The sequence below is a fragment of the Pygocentrus nattereri genome, chromosome 20 (assembly GCF_015220715.1).
Source record: "Pygocentrus nattereri isolate fPygNat1 chromosome 20, fPygNat1.pri, whole genome shotgun sequence".
Taxonomy (NCBI): domain Eukaryota; kingdom Metazoa; phylum Chordata; class Actinopteri; order Characiformes; family Serrasalmidae; genus Pygocentrus; species Pygocentrus nattereri.
Window position 1 is genome coordinate 19,758,993 of NC_051230.1, and position 16,016 is coordinate 19,775,008.

Here is a 16,016-nt window from a genome sequence, read left to right on the forward strand (position 1 = left end):
CATTCGTGGCAACAGGCTGTAATACATTGTATTGTACATTGTATGGCTGTAAAAACTCCACATGCCTTCAGCACAAACCACTTTCGGCACATCACCATTTCCATGGTCTCTTCCAAACAGGTGGATAGCTGAGGAGTGGGAGCACTGCACTAAAACCTGCGGCAGCCTGGGCTATCAGATCCGTACTGTTCGCTGCATGCAGTTCCTCCACACGGGGACCAATCGCTCCATCCACAGCAAGTACTGCAGCGGGGAGAAGCCTGAGGCCAGAAGGCCCTGTAACAGAGCGCCTTGCCCTGCCCAGTGGAGGACTGGGGCCTGGTCTGAGGTTGGTCTTTCTGTCTTCATGCAAAAAATGAACTAGCAACACTGTTTCACCATCAACACAGGGGTTTCCAGTCCTTGGGCCACCAGACTTCTGCACATCTAGGTGTTTTCTCATCTAGAACACCTGATATAAATCATTAACCAAATTACCAGCCCTGATGTTTTTAGAGTAGAGAAAAGACAAAACTGTGTGTAGACTCATGGGAAGTGAAGGCTCATTTATTTAATTATTATTTATTGTATGTAACAGATGAGATGCACTGGTCCATAGCTGATATGATGCCTGTACAGGAAGCAGGCTAAGCTAGGGGCTGCAAAATCTCAGACAATAAAGTCCATGTGATATTCTCAATTCCACTCTTTTTTACTGGAACAAACATAAACTACAACCAAGTTTTACGGAAATGTGTTTTTATTATGTACTTTTATTTGGCAAAGATTAAGCCTCATACTGTCACTGTTTGCTTCTGCATTTGCTTCACTGTTAGGAGCCGTCACAAAATTCCCAGATGAAAAGATATATCCAAGAGAAAAATACCCCCAACATATGGTTGAGCCATTCGCTGCGGTTATTTTCCACATTACCAGAATAAAAGGACTCTGCTATCAGCAAAGACCAATTAGGGAGTCAGGACTGGGATTGGTGACCCTTTGAAGCCTAAGCGTATTACATGCAAAACAAAATTAAAAAATGGCTGTATGAACTTTATTTAATTATACCACACATTTTCAGGCAGTTGAATGGAGTCAGCATATATGGACTTCGTGACTTCAACATAAAATACATGGTGTAATTTTCAAAGGCAAACAACCCCCTTGGTTCATTTCCTAAAACATATTGGCTTATTAATCCGCTAAATCTACTACAGGTTATTTAATACCTACTGAAAAATCAATATTCAGGATATGTATTTATGAACATGAGGAACTGAAGTGTAGACTCACATTCAGGCCTTTACAGGTTAGGCAAATCTTTGAAGAAAGGGTTTCATCATCATCATCATCATCGTTGTTAACCACTTAATCCAGATAGGTAGCAGTTGGGAGAGCAGAGAATCCTAGATGACCCTGTCCCCCGCAACTTCCTCCAGCTCATTCCCAGGGACCCCAAGCCGCTCCTAGGCCAACTTGGAGATGTAATCCCTCCAGTGGGTCCTAGGACGACCCCGGGGCCTTATCCTGGTAGGCTGTGCCTGGTACACCGGGAGGCGTCCAGGGGGCATCCGAATCAGACGCCCGAACCACCTCAGCTGGCTCCTCTCAATGCGGAGGAGTAGCGGCTCTACTCCGAGCTCCTCCTGGATGGCCGAGCTCCACACCCTATCAAATAGAGTGTAGCCCTCCACCCTGTGAAGGAAGCTCATTTCTGCCGCTTTTATTCGTGATATCATTCTTTCGGTCATTACCCACAGCTCATGACCATAGGGTCGGGATATAGACCGACTGGTAAACAGAGAGCTTTACCTTATGGCTCAGCTCCCTCTTCACCACTACAATCCAGTAAGGTGACCGCATTCCTGCTGCCGCCTGTCCCAGCCTACGGCCAATCTCACAATCCCTCTTTCCATCACTTGTGAACAAGACCCCGAGATACTTAAACTCCTCCACCTGGGGCAAGTCCTTTCCCCTTACCTGGAGTGGGCATGCCATCCTTTTCTGGGCTGCACAGGCTGTAAGAAAGGGTTTGTTAGTTTTATATTATTTTCCCCCAAAATCCTATCACTGTTGAAAAAAAAATCTTGTATTATCAAGACAGTAACTTCATAAGAAAACAAAGAAAACAACAGTTGATGCGAATTAATAGGCTTATGACTTTTTATTGCAAATGTTATTGTAATTTTGGATGATTTCTGTTGTTCAGTTACTCATAAAATGTTCACAAGTTGTAAAGAGCAACTAGTTTTCAAATGATGTAAAAACTAAAACTATATGCTCTTATGGGAGCAAAGATATTGTAAGCTGTGAAATACCTGTGACATTGACACACAGTTAATTGTTGAGCATTAAGATGCGATTCTAGATTAAATTCTTTGTGGAAGTGATTTCAGATCTGCAACATAGGCAGCAGTTTGGATAAAAAAAAATTACGCTAACAAGCTGAAAGCTAAGACACTTACAGGAACACTAACACTCAATTGCTGAATAGTGCATATAATCAGTGTAAGTAAATATGCAGAATTGTCGAAAAATTGTGGAGGTTATCCTTTCATTGCTGTAGTGTATTCAGGTGTTTGAATAGGTCATGCCAAATTAACTAATTGGTTCCCTTTTAGGTGAACTAATTGGTTAAATCATGTTCTGGCAAGTACCTGAGGCATGTATGCGTTAGCTGAAAAGCCCTGAAATGAGGTGATGTTTGAAAAGTGCTTTAAGAAATGAATTCGGTGCTGATGACAGTCAAACAGGCAATTTTGCAGAACCACCCAGAGAGAAAAAGACTACAAGAAATTTTTTAAAATTAAAAAAAAGTTTTTTAGGACTGTTTAATTTCCATTCAGCTGTGTTAAAGCTATCAAACATCATTCACTCTTCACACTAGGCCCTTAACATGAATAAATCCTAGCTGGCATCTGCAAGACTTAACAAGTGGTAACAATCATTTCAGACAGCTATGATCTTCAAAGTGTGCCTTTGAATAATTGTAATTGAAGAGCATTGCAGAAAGCATTCTTTTCATATCTACATACCATTGTTCAGCTGAAGCGTCCGTTGACATAAATATGGTAGTAAGATTTTTTAATCTAGCAATCCGATCCATAGCTCCACAGACCAATCACTGTATAGCCACAGTAAACACAGGGACAGCGTTTTCATGCAGCTCAGTCAGCATCGCTTTGTCATATTTATTTTAACCACAAGCTAAAGGCTTCACTGTAATAGATTAGTGACCTGCTTGTTGTAGAGGAAATGATTCAACATAACTACTCAGTTGTTACTGTTATTACTATTGACACAATGAAATGAAAACCCTTGGTCGAAACTGAAACTGAAACCGGAAACTGAAAAAAGCTGACAGTAAATGCAAACACTCAGACAAAATGATGAAATTTATTACGGTATGTAGGCTAGAGTGTGTGCCAGCATCCTTGACAGTGTAGTTTATTGCATTATTGATTAGTTATGCTTTGGACGTTAGCACTGTTTGTGATTTTTCTTTTTCTTTTTGTCCAAAATTTCAGTGCATCCTTAACTTAAAATTAGCAACAAAGCACATTTAATTGATTGTCCACTTACCCTAAATGCTGTCAATCATAATATTTGATGTCCAAATTTTGCTTCTTTAGTTTAGACCTGGAGGTGCCAGTCTTGCGTTGCTGACAAACACTGGAAGTCAATAGTCACCCATACTGTTCCCATAAATGCATGCCCAAAACATCTCTCAACCCCCTTAAACCACATCTAGGTATTAATTCAGGTTGCACAGACTAGCCAATGTGGTTTTAAATACAGTATGAGAAACAAAAAACTTCTCCATGTAGCTAAAAGAAGGGCTGTTTAGGATAATCACTTCTTTCCTGGGCACAGTTTGGTATGGTTCCACTCAAGATGACCAAAGCTGGAAGCTGGAATAGTATCGGAAAGATGTTATGTGGATGACAACATTGTTCTAATTTTAACTTAAATGTATAATTAAGGCCTTTCCATGCCATTTTACTATTCTTTCTAAATGGGTTTACATAGCTTATCAACATAATGTGAAGAAAATATTTGAAGGTTTGGCATGTGTTTTTGGAAACAATTAGGGTGACTATTGACTTTGAGTGTTTGTTAGCACTGTTAGCCTAGCAGCTCCAGTTCTAAACCATATAATCAAATTTTGACAAGCAAACATGTCTTAGCTGATCAACTGCATCTTGGCTGGAAAATCATATAAATGAAATGTTTCGCCAATTGATGTTTTGCAAGCAAATTTAAGTGTAATTACTATATAATGAAATTATACAGAATTACATTTACATTTGATCTACATTCTGTAGCAGCAGGTTCGGGTCTGCATTTCTAACTTTCAGTTTTGTTTGATATTAAATAATGACAAAAACAGGATAAAAATATGAAATATGTCTCCTCAGCTTTTCATAAAGTAGTAATAAAGTATCTTCTACTAACACACATAAGTATTTAACTTTTATTATTGTTCTTCTTGTTATTATACTTTTTCTTGTTGTTGTTATTATTTTGGAAATTAGAGATTTGGTTGACCATGAGCTCAATTCTGCTTTTAGAAGCCAGCTTCTGCAGAGGAAAGGAGCTCTGACATTGATATTAAATGCTGTGCTTGACCCTGCCTGAATGTTTTCTTTTGTCGGTTTTCTCCTTTTCTGTCTCTCTCTCAGTGCTCAGTGACCTGCGGAGAGGGGGTGGCTTGGCGGCAGGTTACATGCCGTATCGGAGATCAATGCAGTGGGGAGAAACCAGAATCACAAAGACCTTGCCGGCCAGGCCCTTGCCACGGTAAGATGCCCTAACCTCATCATTACACAAGACCTTTCGAAGTCCCGAGCCCACACTTAGCCCACACATATTCCCCTGAGTGCTAGAAAGAAGTCAATACATGATGTTAACAAACAAATATAGAGAATTCTAGCAGTGATATTGGATAAGAGATCATTTCACTGCTGCTGGTGTGTATTCCTGAGGTTCATTTATTGGTTGACACATTATCCGCTGGATATACAATACTGTACGAAAGTTTTAGGCATCTAAGCAAATTTTTAAACAATTTACCTCAGCAGTGAGTTTAACACAATATACACTCACCGGCCACTTTATTAGGTACACCTTGCTAGTGAAAGGTTGGACCCCCTTTTGCCTCCAGAACGGTCTTAATTCTTCCTGGCATACTTTCAACAAGGTGTTGGAAACATTCCTCAGAGATTTTGGTTGGTTATTTGAGTTACTGTTGCCTTTCTATCATCTGGAACCAGTCTGCCCATTCTCCTCTGACCTCTCACATCAACAAGGCATTTTTGTCCACACGGCTGCCGCTCACTGGGTGTTTTCTCTTTTTTGGACCGTTCTCTGTAAACCCTACAGATGGTTGTGCGTGAAAATCCCAGTAGAAAAACTCAGACCAAAATCACTTAAATCACCTTTCTTCCCCCATTCTGATGCTCGGTCTGCACTTCAGCAAGTTGTCTTGACCACCTCTACATGCCTAAAGGCATTGAGATGCCTCCATGTGATTGGCTGATTAGCTATTTGTGTTAACAAGCAACTGAACAGGTGTACCTAATGAAGTCTCCAGTGAGTGTATATTAGAATAAAGTCATATTCATAATTCAAATAAACAAAAAAGCAATAAAAATTAACAAGAATTTCTTGGGTCCCTATTTTTCCTTGACACCTTCACAGCCACCACAGAGACTTGTTAATATCATCAGTTACATCATGAGCACAATTTACTGAAGCACTGATTGGTCAAACCAGGAGTTGTTTTTTAACTACATATAATACTGGGCTTCCTCGAGGAGAGGTTTTATATTCTATATTCTATAAATTGTGTTCATTCAAATATTAACACTTTTCTCAGCAAATAAACACAAGCTACACAAATAAAAAGAAATAAAAGATTCTGAAAATGTGTCTTGGGTGACTTGCGCACAGTACTGTAATTCCCATTGCTATAATATATGCTTATGATGCTTCATAACCTATAATGACATACATTCTAGATACATATTTTGATAACACTATTGTAGCACAGTGTTCGTAAGGCTACATGACGCCTACATAAGCTCTTTATGGCAGTTGACACAGACTGACATGATCCTTTATTTGTCATTTGTCATAAAGTTTGCATTTGCTAACTTTGAGGTCAACGTCTGTGTCAAGTGACACATTTTTTTTTTCCTGACATTAGGCTGTAATCTGAAAAGATTCCGTGTGAACCTGACTAATCTGACAAAACTCTGTCTAAACTCAGCTGTAATCTGAGAAAATTCTGTCAGAATTTGACTGTAATCTGACAAAATTGTCTCTGAACCCCCCTGTAATCTGACAAAATTATGTCTTAATTCATCTATAATCTGACAAAATGTTCTCTGAACTGAACTGTAATCTGACAAAAAAACTCCCTTAATTTGACAAAATTCTGTCTGAATCACTTAACCCCTTAAAATCTCTCTACATATAAAGGCATATGTTATTGAATAACTACAGGGACTTTGGTGTAAACCCTCTTGAGCTATTTTTAGGTTATAGAAATGTGTAATAAAACTTACATGTTTTACATGTTTTATGTGGCCATGTAAGGTTTAAAACTTTCACTTTTGTTCTAATGCTTGTGCTAATGCTGTACCAATTTGACATGAATGTTTTAATGACTGATGACTGATATCAGTATAAATGTTTATGTAGATTTATGTACATTGTCATTTACTGGTTTATGTAGGGGTCATACAGCTCACTTACAGAGAAATAAGATGCAATACTATAGGACTAAAAAGGAGTGAAGAACACACGCACCACTTACTAGATGAATAGAACTGTTGTGCGTGAGCGAAGAAACTTACAAGGTTAAAAAACAAACAAAAACAGGACTATTAATTCTCTGAATAATTTAGCCCATTGACAATTTCTTATTCCTCTCTGCTTTGTGGTAGGAATGAAGCACTAAACCATGATGCTTTCATATTTCCTTCATTTTTTCTATTGAACATATGAACATTTACCAAATATTCTCTGATTTAATTAAGTAATAAAATGCCATACATTCCATTTTAATTGTAGAGAAAGTTTGTACATGTAGTAGTTTATTTTGTGGTACTCTTCACAGCTAATGACTCACTGTTCCCGTATTCTCCTCAACTTTCAAACCTTTTAAAGTTTATTCTGCTGACTTACAATTTACAAAAGTTTCCTTCAGCCCTGAAAAATACAAGTGAATGCAAAATTGCAGCCTATTGAATTACATAATATAACAATCAATATTTCAAGACACAGTTTTAATTCGGACAATTTGCTCCAAACTGTATGTAACCTGAGTTCAGCCTCGTTCAACAAAGTCCTGCCTGAACCTACAGACCAACAAAATTCTGTCTGAACTCAGATGTAATCTGACAAAATTCTGTGTGAACCTGACTATATCTTGACAGAAGTCTGTCTGAACCCAGCTGTAATCTGGCAAGATTCTGTCTGAACTCAGTTGTAATCTGACAAAAGTCTGTGTGAACCTGACTGAAATCTAACAAAATTCTGAGTTCAGATGTAATCTGACAAAATTCTTTGTGAACATGACTATAATCTGAAAAAATTCTGTCTAAATCTGACTGTAATCTGACAAAGGTCTGTCAGAAATTGACTGTAATCTGACAAAAATCTGTCTGAACCCGACTGTAATCTGAGAAAAATCTGTTTGTAACCTGTCTATAATCTGAAAAAATTCTGTTTGCACTATTTAAATTAAATTTTCACTTTTGTTCATCAATCCATTCCATCCATAAATCCCAAAAGTCTGGATAATCTACATAATGTGTTGTTCTCATGCTAGTGATGTGGATCTTGGTGTTAAATTCTACCAGTGATCAAAGTGGCTCCAGCATGCCAGATTAAAAATTATTTAAGGTAGTAAAAGTAGGGAGGAAAATAAAGTAGGTGGGGAGGTAAAACAGGAGTAAATGCAGGAGCTATGAGAAAATGTGAGATTTGTACCCAATCCTAGACTGACAGATACTTAATATTCTATCAAGACCACTAATAAGAGATCTTGAAATTGAGACATTAACCTGCAGTCACTGATAAAATAAGGTAATTACTGTTCTATAAGAAGCAGTCGTTGTAGTTTGTGTTCAGAAATTAATTAATGATCACCTGTTTCATTAATCCTGTTACATCTCAGACTTAATGTTGAAAACATATCCAGGATTTTGTGGTTGCATTCAGTTTGGCTGCAAGAAAAGTTTTTAGAAAGGTTTATTATTTGTTCTGTAGACTGCTGTTTTTTGAAGAGTGCTATCAGGAGTCTTTCCATTTGCTTTACCCACATTGCAGTGAAGCCTATCTCAGAAGAGTGAAAACAGAACACCCAGCCAATATTAAGTGACACACTTATGAAATGCTGCACTCTGCTCCAAACAAAAGGATGTCTTTTGGGAGCTCAAAACATATGGCTACTTTTCTCTTGTAAAAGACAGAGAGAGCAAATGTTGCAGATGGCAATAAATGGTTCTCAGTCCCAGTTGTAACAGTTGAATGGACTGCAATGATTATTTATACCACTCAGTGGGCCTTTCTCACTGCTTGTGAAGTGAAGAACATCCTGCACCAGACGAGTCAGCTATTGTTGAAATGATTGCTGAATTATGAGCTCAGCAATTACTGAGACACCTTTCATGTAGATCCACCAACCAATCCTTTAAGGTGTATATCCTCAAGAACTGTACATGAAAGGCATCATTTAATCATTTATAACATGGGTATGACTCAAAGTCACCTTCACATGCCTTAGTAATTAGTAATATAAAGGCCATAAAGACTCATCATCATCACTTATATTTATACAGCGCCTTTCCCGTGCTCAAGGACACTTTACAATCAAAGAATATCTACACATCAAACAACAACACATGAAATAATAGGACAATACAGGTATACATTCATGTATAAATGGAACAACAATAACACAGTGAAAACAAGTACATCTTTAATAGAGATTTAAATGAAGACAGAGAGGTTTGCATCCCAAATAGACTGTGGGAGAGTATTCCATAAGTTGGGAGCTACTACATTAAATGATCGACCACCCATAGAAACCAATTTAAATCTAGGAACATGAAGGCCTAAATTTTGTGATCTCAAAGTACAGAATAAGACATATACATGAAGCACTGCCAAGTATTGAGGCGCCAGACTGTGCAGAGCTTTATATGTTAAAAGGAGAACTTTGTACTGAATACAGAATGTAATGGGCAACCAGTGAAGACTCTGAAGAACAGGAGGGGTTGTGGTCATTCTTTTTTGAAAAGGTGAAGATCCTAGCAGCAGCATTTTAAACATACTGTAACCAAGTGTGGGTTTTGACAGGGAGGCCAAAAAATAGAACATCGCAGTAGTCTAGCCGTGATGTCACTAATGCATGCAAGTGTTTCTACATCAGCTTGACTGAGAAATGGTCTAGTGGTGTAGTCTGAGTAGGGCGAACGCTAGCATAGATCTGAGGGTCGTCTGCGTAACAATGAAAACTTAAACCATGAAGGCGTATTATTTGCCCAAATGACGCATGTCAGTAGTGAAGAGCAATGGACTTAAACTGAGCCCTGTGGAACACCCTTAGTCACAGACACCATAGAAGATTTATTATACTGAATAGCTACATATTGACATCTGTCACTGAGATATGAGGAAAACCAGGAAAGGGCGGATCAAGTAATACCATTGTTGTGTGAGATAGAGATGGCTGTCTCTGTCACACATTGCTTAATAAAGGAGGTTGGAGCAGGATCTAACTGACAATGAGTTTGACTGGATTTTTTAATCAGCTCTACAGAAACAGATGTGACAGGAGTGAAGCAGGAGAGTGGCTCAGCAATATCAGGGGAGCAGAAATCGAGGGTGGGCTCATGGACAGAAGTAAGGGGATGACAGATTCAATTTTGTTTTGAAAAAAAGTGAGCATATTCATTGCATAATTTAACTAAACCACAAGAAGCTACTACAGGGGGCTGCAGGAGTTTGTCAGTAATGTTGAAAAGGGTCCTGGGCCGGTGTGAGCTACGGTGGATCACCAAAGATAGATAAGAGGAACGTGCTCTATTTAAAGCATCACTGTATCACTGACATATGATCTGCATAGACTAAAGAATATACAGTAAGGCCAGTTTTCCTATAAAGCCGCTCAAGACGTCTGCCAGTGGCTTTCATGGCACTAAGCTCAATAGTAAACCACAGGGAAGAGCGGGAGGACAGCACAAGCCTTTGTTTAAGTGGTGCAAGAGCATCTAGAGTATGCAAGATGGACTCATTACATATACAGAGAGAATCTCATCAGGACAGGAAAGGGATGCCAGAGAGCAGTGAAGTATGAAGTGAAGCAGGAAAAGTTGAAGGATCAAGAGTTTTCAAGGTTTTCTTAGAACACCTATGGAAATGAAAATTAAAGCTGAATTCAATAAAAGGATGGTCAGATATACCAATACGGGTGCTCCGAACAGCAATATTATCAAGTCCAGTTGTATAGATTAAGTCCAGTGTATGACCATGCTCATGTGTGGGAACGTTTACATGCTGTGTGAATCCAAAGCAATCAAGCACTGACATAAAATTAGTTGCCATGTTCGAGGCCTTGTCAAAATGTACATTAAAGTCACCAAGTAATATAACAGTAGAAGACAGAGCAAATACTTCAGTTAGCAGTTCAGATAAATCCGATCAGAATCAGAAAACTAGTCTGTAGAGTTTAACATACAGACGTCTAAGCATCGGCCTTTTGAGATTGAGACTGTGATCCACGGTCCAGCATAATTGTCCACATAATTGTCCACTCTAGGTGGCCCTCCCTCTAATATCAGTCTGTTAATATAACAGAATTGACAGTTAGCGTTCTTCTCCAAGGGTGTGGAGCTGTCCAATTATGTTGCAGTGTCTTGAAAAGATGTGGTGGCTGACTTCATATGACTGAGGAAACACATGCTAGCCTTCACCTTCAAGTTTGGGATGGAGACTGATATAATGTAGTGAGAACTGGCCATGACCAGAAAACTAAATAAATAAATAAAATAGTTGGAAGAGTTTGGTGTGGAGGAACTCAAGTGTCCTGTACAGAGCCCTGACCTCAACCCTAATGAACACCTTTGGGATGAACTGGAATGTTGATTTTGACCTTCCCATCTGACATCAGTTTGGAGTTTTTCGGCTGAATGAGCACAAACTCCTACACACTCTAAAGTCGTGTGGAAAGTCATCCCAGAAGAGTGGAAGGCTGTTAGAGTAGCAAAAGGGGCCCAACTCGATGTTAATGGCTATGGTTTTGAAATGGGATGTCCAACAATCTCATATAGGTGTGACAGACAGGTGTCCACATACTTATTAGCCATATAGTGTACATGTTTGAGAGCTGCATGTTAGGGATTCTGAAAAATGGATTTTGGAAAACATGTTCATATTAATCAAAGGAAATGTGATATGTCCAAGGTCTAATGTGTAAAGGAGGAGGTTTTAGTGATCAAAGCTACACATTCACTTTGTTAGTGTTATTGTTAGACATCATATAAAAAATACTTTTAGCAAATACAGTAATACAAATATTTAATTTACCTTAAAGAGACAGCATAAATCTGCCTATTAAGAATTTTGCCCCTTATCTGTGTGTGGTTTTCCACACAGCTTAAATCTACAGGAATTTACAGGCTTCAGGAATGAAATAAAAACAGCACAGTCCTCCAGATGATCAGGATAACATGTCAGACATAAATTCCTCAGTAACAGCTTTCCACCATGCAAGTTTCTTTTGACCAGTTCTATTTTTCACTTGGTGGGCAAAGGAAGATTTAGAGACCCCATAATTGGCCAAAAACTGCATCAGTTATAATTTTGCAAACAGCCAGTTAGCACCTTAAAAGCTGCATAACTCTATACTTGACTCAAATCATATTGAATTATTAGTCTTGCTCACTAGTGTGGGTTCCGTCACTGTATTACATCACATGTAAAAACAGACATCTTGAATGCTGAATTTTGTCAGTATGTTTGTCATTTTTGAGCACCAAACATGTCTTTGCTAAGGGTGAACACTATACATGAGATTTCTCACCAAATTGACACCCAAAATTTAAAGTGATGTACTGTAATAAAAAATCTCAGTAATATGTTTCTGTCACAGATGAACCATGTGGAGGAGACAAGTCTATTTTCTGTCAGATGGAAGTCCTGGCCCGCTACTGCTCCATTCCAGGTTACAGCAAGCTGTGCTGCGAGTCATGTAGTAAGAGGAGTCTCAGCAGCCTCCTACCAGAGGCTGCTGAGACGGAGGAAGAGCTGCGTTTTGGCTCTGCTTCACAGCTCCTGGAGTCCCTTACGGCTTCCGTCAATGGCACCCTCAAGCTGCCTCCCCAGAGCCCTCGTGGATCAGGCCCAGCTAGCCGCAAAGCCAAGCAAACTTCCACCACTGCACCACACAGAACAAACAGCTACAGTAAGACTCCTAAACGCCCCACACAGGCCACCAAACCCCGTGCCAGGAACCTGCCTGCTGTGGCACTTCACGGACATTCCACCAATGCCACATCTCGGCAGCTGGATGGTTCCCGAGACAACAGGTGGCCCAAGGCGATATCCGAGGTGGAAAGATGAAGGCGAACTTGAACTGGTGTTTTTTTGTTTTTGTTGTTTTTTTCCCTTCCTGGACTCTTTTTTTTGTTTTGTAGATATAATATATTAGCTTTATCCCTTGACTTACTTCAGATCTTGCTTATGAGAGATTTTAGAGAGAGTGAGAGAGTAAAGTGCTGGTTCACTTTCTGGTTTCCTCCCGACAGCAGTCATTCTGCATTCACACTAGTCAGCCTTCACATTGCCGTTTTGGGACAAAGCACCAAAGATGATCTTTTGAAAGCAATCCGATGTCCCTTTTCAAAAGCTTGGTTTACAAAGGTTTTGCACATTAGCATATGCTAAAGAGACACCAGTGGTACGTGATAGAAAATGCTTCTAGTTATATAGAATTTCAAAATTCAGCGTTCCTTTTTTTGTTACTGGCTCCAAACATTTTATTTGTTTAACGAACAGATATTTATGAATGTTCCTGTAAATACTGTATGTGTAAAAGTCAGTATTATTTTTTACTAAAACATGGTGCAAATTTTTTTTTACTATTCACTTACATTTTCTACATGACAGCTAAAGTATCTGATATGTTTTCAATTTTCCCTGTCAAAACAGACCAGCCAGTGGAAAAACCCAAGAACGGATTCATCATTCTTTGAACACTTCGAATACCTGTGTCCATCAAGGGATTTATCATAAGCTTTTGTCTCTGTAACTGCATCAACAATTAATGTCAAAGCTGAATTTTCCTGTTATCCTGTACTGTATTCTCTTTTGTCACTAAAGGTTTATTTCACCAGCAAAGGAGCTGAATGCCAAGACACATTTAGATGTCAAAATGCTGTTGGGTGGCTGCGTAGGAGTCCATCACATGCACAGCAAGGTGCACAGGACATGCAAAGCTGTATTTTGAAGGCGCTGAGCAGGAACATGGACCTTTTTTTGTGAGGAACATATTGTACGCATTGCGCTTTTGCCTGCAAGATTTCGGAAGAAAGATATTTATTGTTTTTTAAACCAAGGGTTACGTCTCAACCACAATGCATCTGACTGCAATAGCAAATAACCTCCATGTACATGTAAGCGGAGCCCGAACGTACAGGAACCATTCACTCACGCTCGCCTGTGTGCTACTGTATAGCTCTTGTATATAGGATTGATATCTTTAGAGTATTTATTGAGTTCCTAGACTGTTTTATGTCCAGCATCCCTTCTGTACAAGCCAAAAAAGATAAAGAAACCAAATTTGCTGGTCATCTGCAAACTGATGCTTGAATTTTCACTGAAGTTTCCCTGCTGGCGAGTTAAGAAGTTAGAAATTAGAAGTAGCATCAACTTTAGATACATGTACCGAAAGGTTTATGGAGAAAGCTGTCTCATGCAGCTGTTTCAGCATAGCATTTAGTGTAGAGGCCCAACAAAGCTGTCGCTCACAGCTGTTTTCTTACAGTTAAGTAGTGTTGATTCATGAAATACAAAGATTCCGAAATCCATATGGATATCATTCCAATTGGCTAACACAGACAAACATGAAAAATGTTGACGCTTGTAGATTTTTTTTTTCCTAGAAACAAACATTTTTGAAACATTTTCACTGTAATGTCAGTGACTTGCTGCCTATGATGACTTGGCTGCTAATGTTATGCAAAGCTTTTAAAGTCCCAAAAGGATGCTAGTACTTTAGTGTAGTTTTTTTTTCCCCAAATGACAATCCCTGAGCCTCAGACAGATCCGCTGTATAGAATACAATGCGTATCTATCCCCAGTGCTACCTGTGCATTTAACAATTAATTAATGCTCCGACTAGCTGGCAGTTTCTAACAGCTTGCAGTCCTTTCTCTGTTTATTTGTACTTATATTTGTTAGTTGTAATTGAAGTGTACACTACTGATGCTGTTTGTTGTAATGGGGAGCACATAGCAATAAAGAACATACTAAACATTCATCCGTCACCTGAGTGCTCTTCACTTTAAGGGTACATTGCACTTCATTTCTTACTGCCTGAACCTGAGAGGCTGATGAACAGGAGAATATCAGTTTGAAGGTCTGGTCAGGAGAGAAATATGAGAGTGGAGATAAGAAATTTTCCATTGCTGTTATTGGTGTTTCACTTTTCTGATTCTGCATACAAATGAATAGCAAGGTTTGCTGAGCACTTTACCTAAAAACAACTGAGCACACCTGGGTTTGTCTGCACTTTGGTGTCTTGGCAGGCAGAACTACAAGGTTTAATGGGAATTTAACCCTCACTTTTCAAAGTGCTGGGGTGATGCCCCACTACTAGAGAAACAACCATTTCAGCTGGGGGTTGGAACATTTCCCAAACAATAAAACCCTCATGATTTAGTGTTTAGTGAGAGCAGCTGCAGCTCACTAATCCAGTAAAAATGTTTTTTTCTCTGCAATACACAGACTAAAATACTTTATTATATTATACTTTATATCACTATATTTCTTACTGCTATGATGTTAAACTAAGATTTCATATTCTTCAGAGAACATTTGGTATCTGAGTGGAACCAGAGACATTGTAAAGGACAGCATTTGGTTCCACTCATACAAGACCAGCTCTTATAACATGTCTTTGAATGGGGAGAGATCTATAATCTCAAAATCGAAAACCACATAAATGTTTCAAAATTTGAAATCACTTGCAAAATCTCACAAATAAATAGTTTGTAGCAATTTGCTCAGAAACAATATTAACCAACAGTGCAACTGGCTCTTTTAAATTAAAGACCAATACTTTCCCTGCTAACAAAATGCAAGTTGCGTGTTACAAGGCATCATTTTTTAACTAGTGAACCGCCTCCACCTTCATAATGGAAGGATTTTGGTAGAACCAAGTGAACCAAAACAGTGTTTGTGTGTGTGTGTGTGTGTGTGTGTATGATGCACAGACTTATTGGAGCCTACAATGGTTTGTGACATCTCCCCGTTCCCTTGATAGAAAGCCTTGAGCATCGTAAAGATGGCCTCCAGGCACAGAAACATCTAATCTAACTAATGTAGTGCTGAAAGTTAGATGCTTAGTCAGCCAGTTGTGTTTTGTCAGAGAATTAATCAAAACAGTCAATAAGAAATGATCAAATAATGGGGCTGAATCTAAGCCTGACATGGTGATATTGACTGGATATGGTCTGATTAATTCTGAAATGTTATCTGGATGACCACATTCCTGGGATTTACTGGCACTTTGAAAACTGAGGTCAAGTAGTCAGTTTTAACACATTTTTCATATCTATGATGTCACTGCTTTCATCTGTGGTGGTTTGACATTATAAAAAAAAAAAAAAGTCCTGTCAGACAGCGCTGAATGTCTTTTATCCAGCCTTGCTCAAGGTCAGATTCTGACCAATCAATTTACTTCCATCCGTGCCATTTACCGTCGTCCTCCACTGCCTTTTGATTTCCACAACAGCATTTACCAG

At 38.9% G+C, this 16,016-nt stretch overlaps 1 protein-coding gene across 1 annotated transcript in view; it reads left to right on the forward strand.

Annotated features, from left to right (window-relative positions):
• adamts3 (ADAM metallopeptidase with thrombospondin type 1 motif, 3) overlaps positions 1–14,530 on the forward strand; it is a 165,220-nt gene extending 150,690 nt beyond the window's left edge. The window contains exons 20-22 of the mRNA XM_017695510.2: positions 121–328; positions 4,662–4,779; positions 12,143–14,530. Of these exons, the coding sequence (XP_017550999.1) occupies positions 121–328; positions 4,662–4,779; positions 12,143–12,612 (796 nt within the window). The 3' untranslated portion in view covers positions 12,613–14,530. The remainder of the gene's footprint in view (positions 1–120; positions 329–4,661; positions 4,780–12,142) is intronic.
• Positions 14,531–16,016: the final 1,486 nt, after the last annotated feature.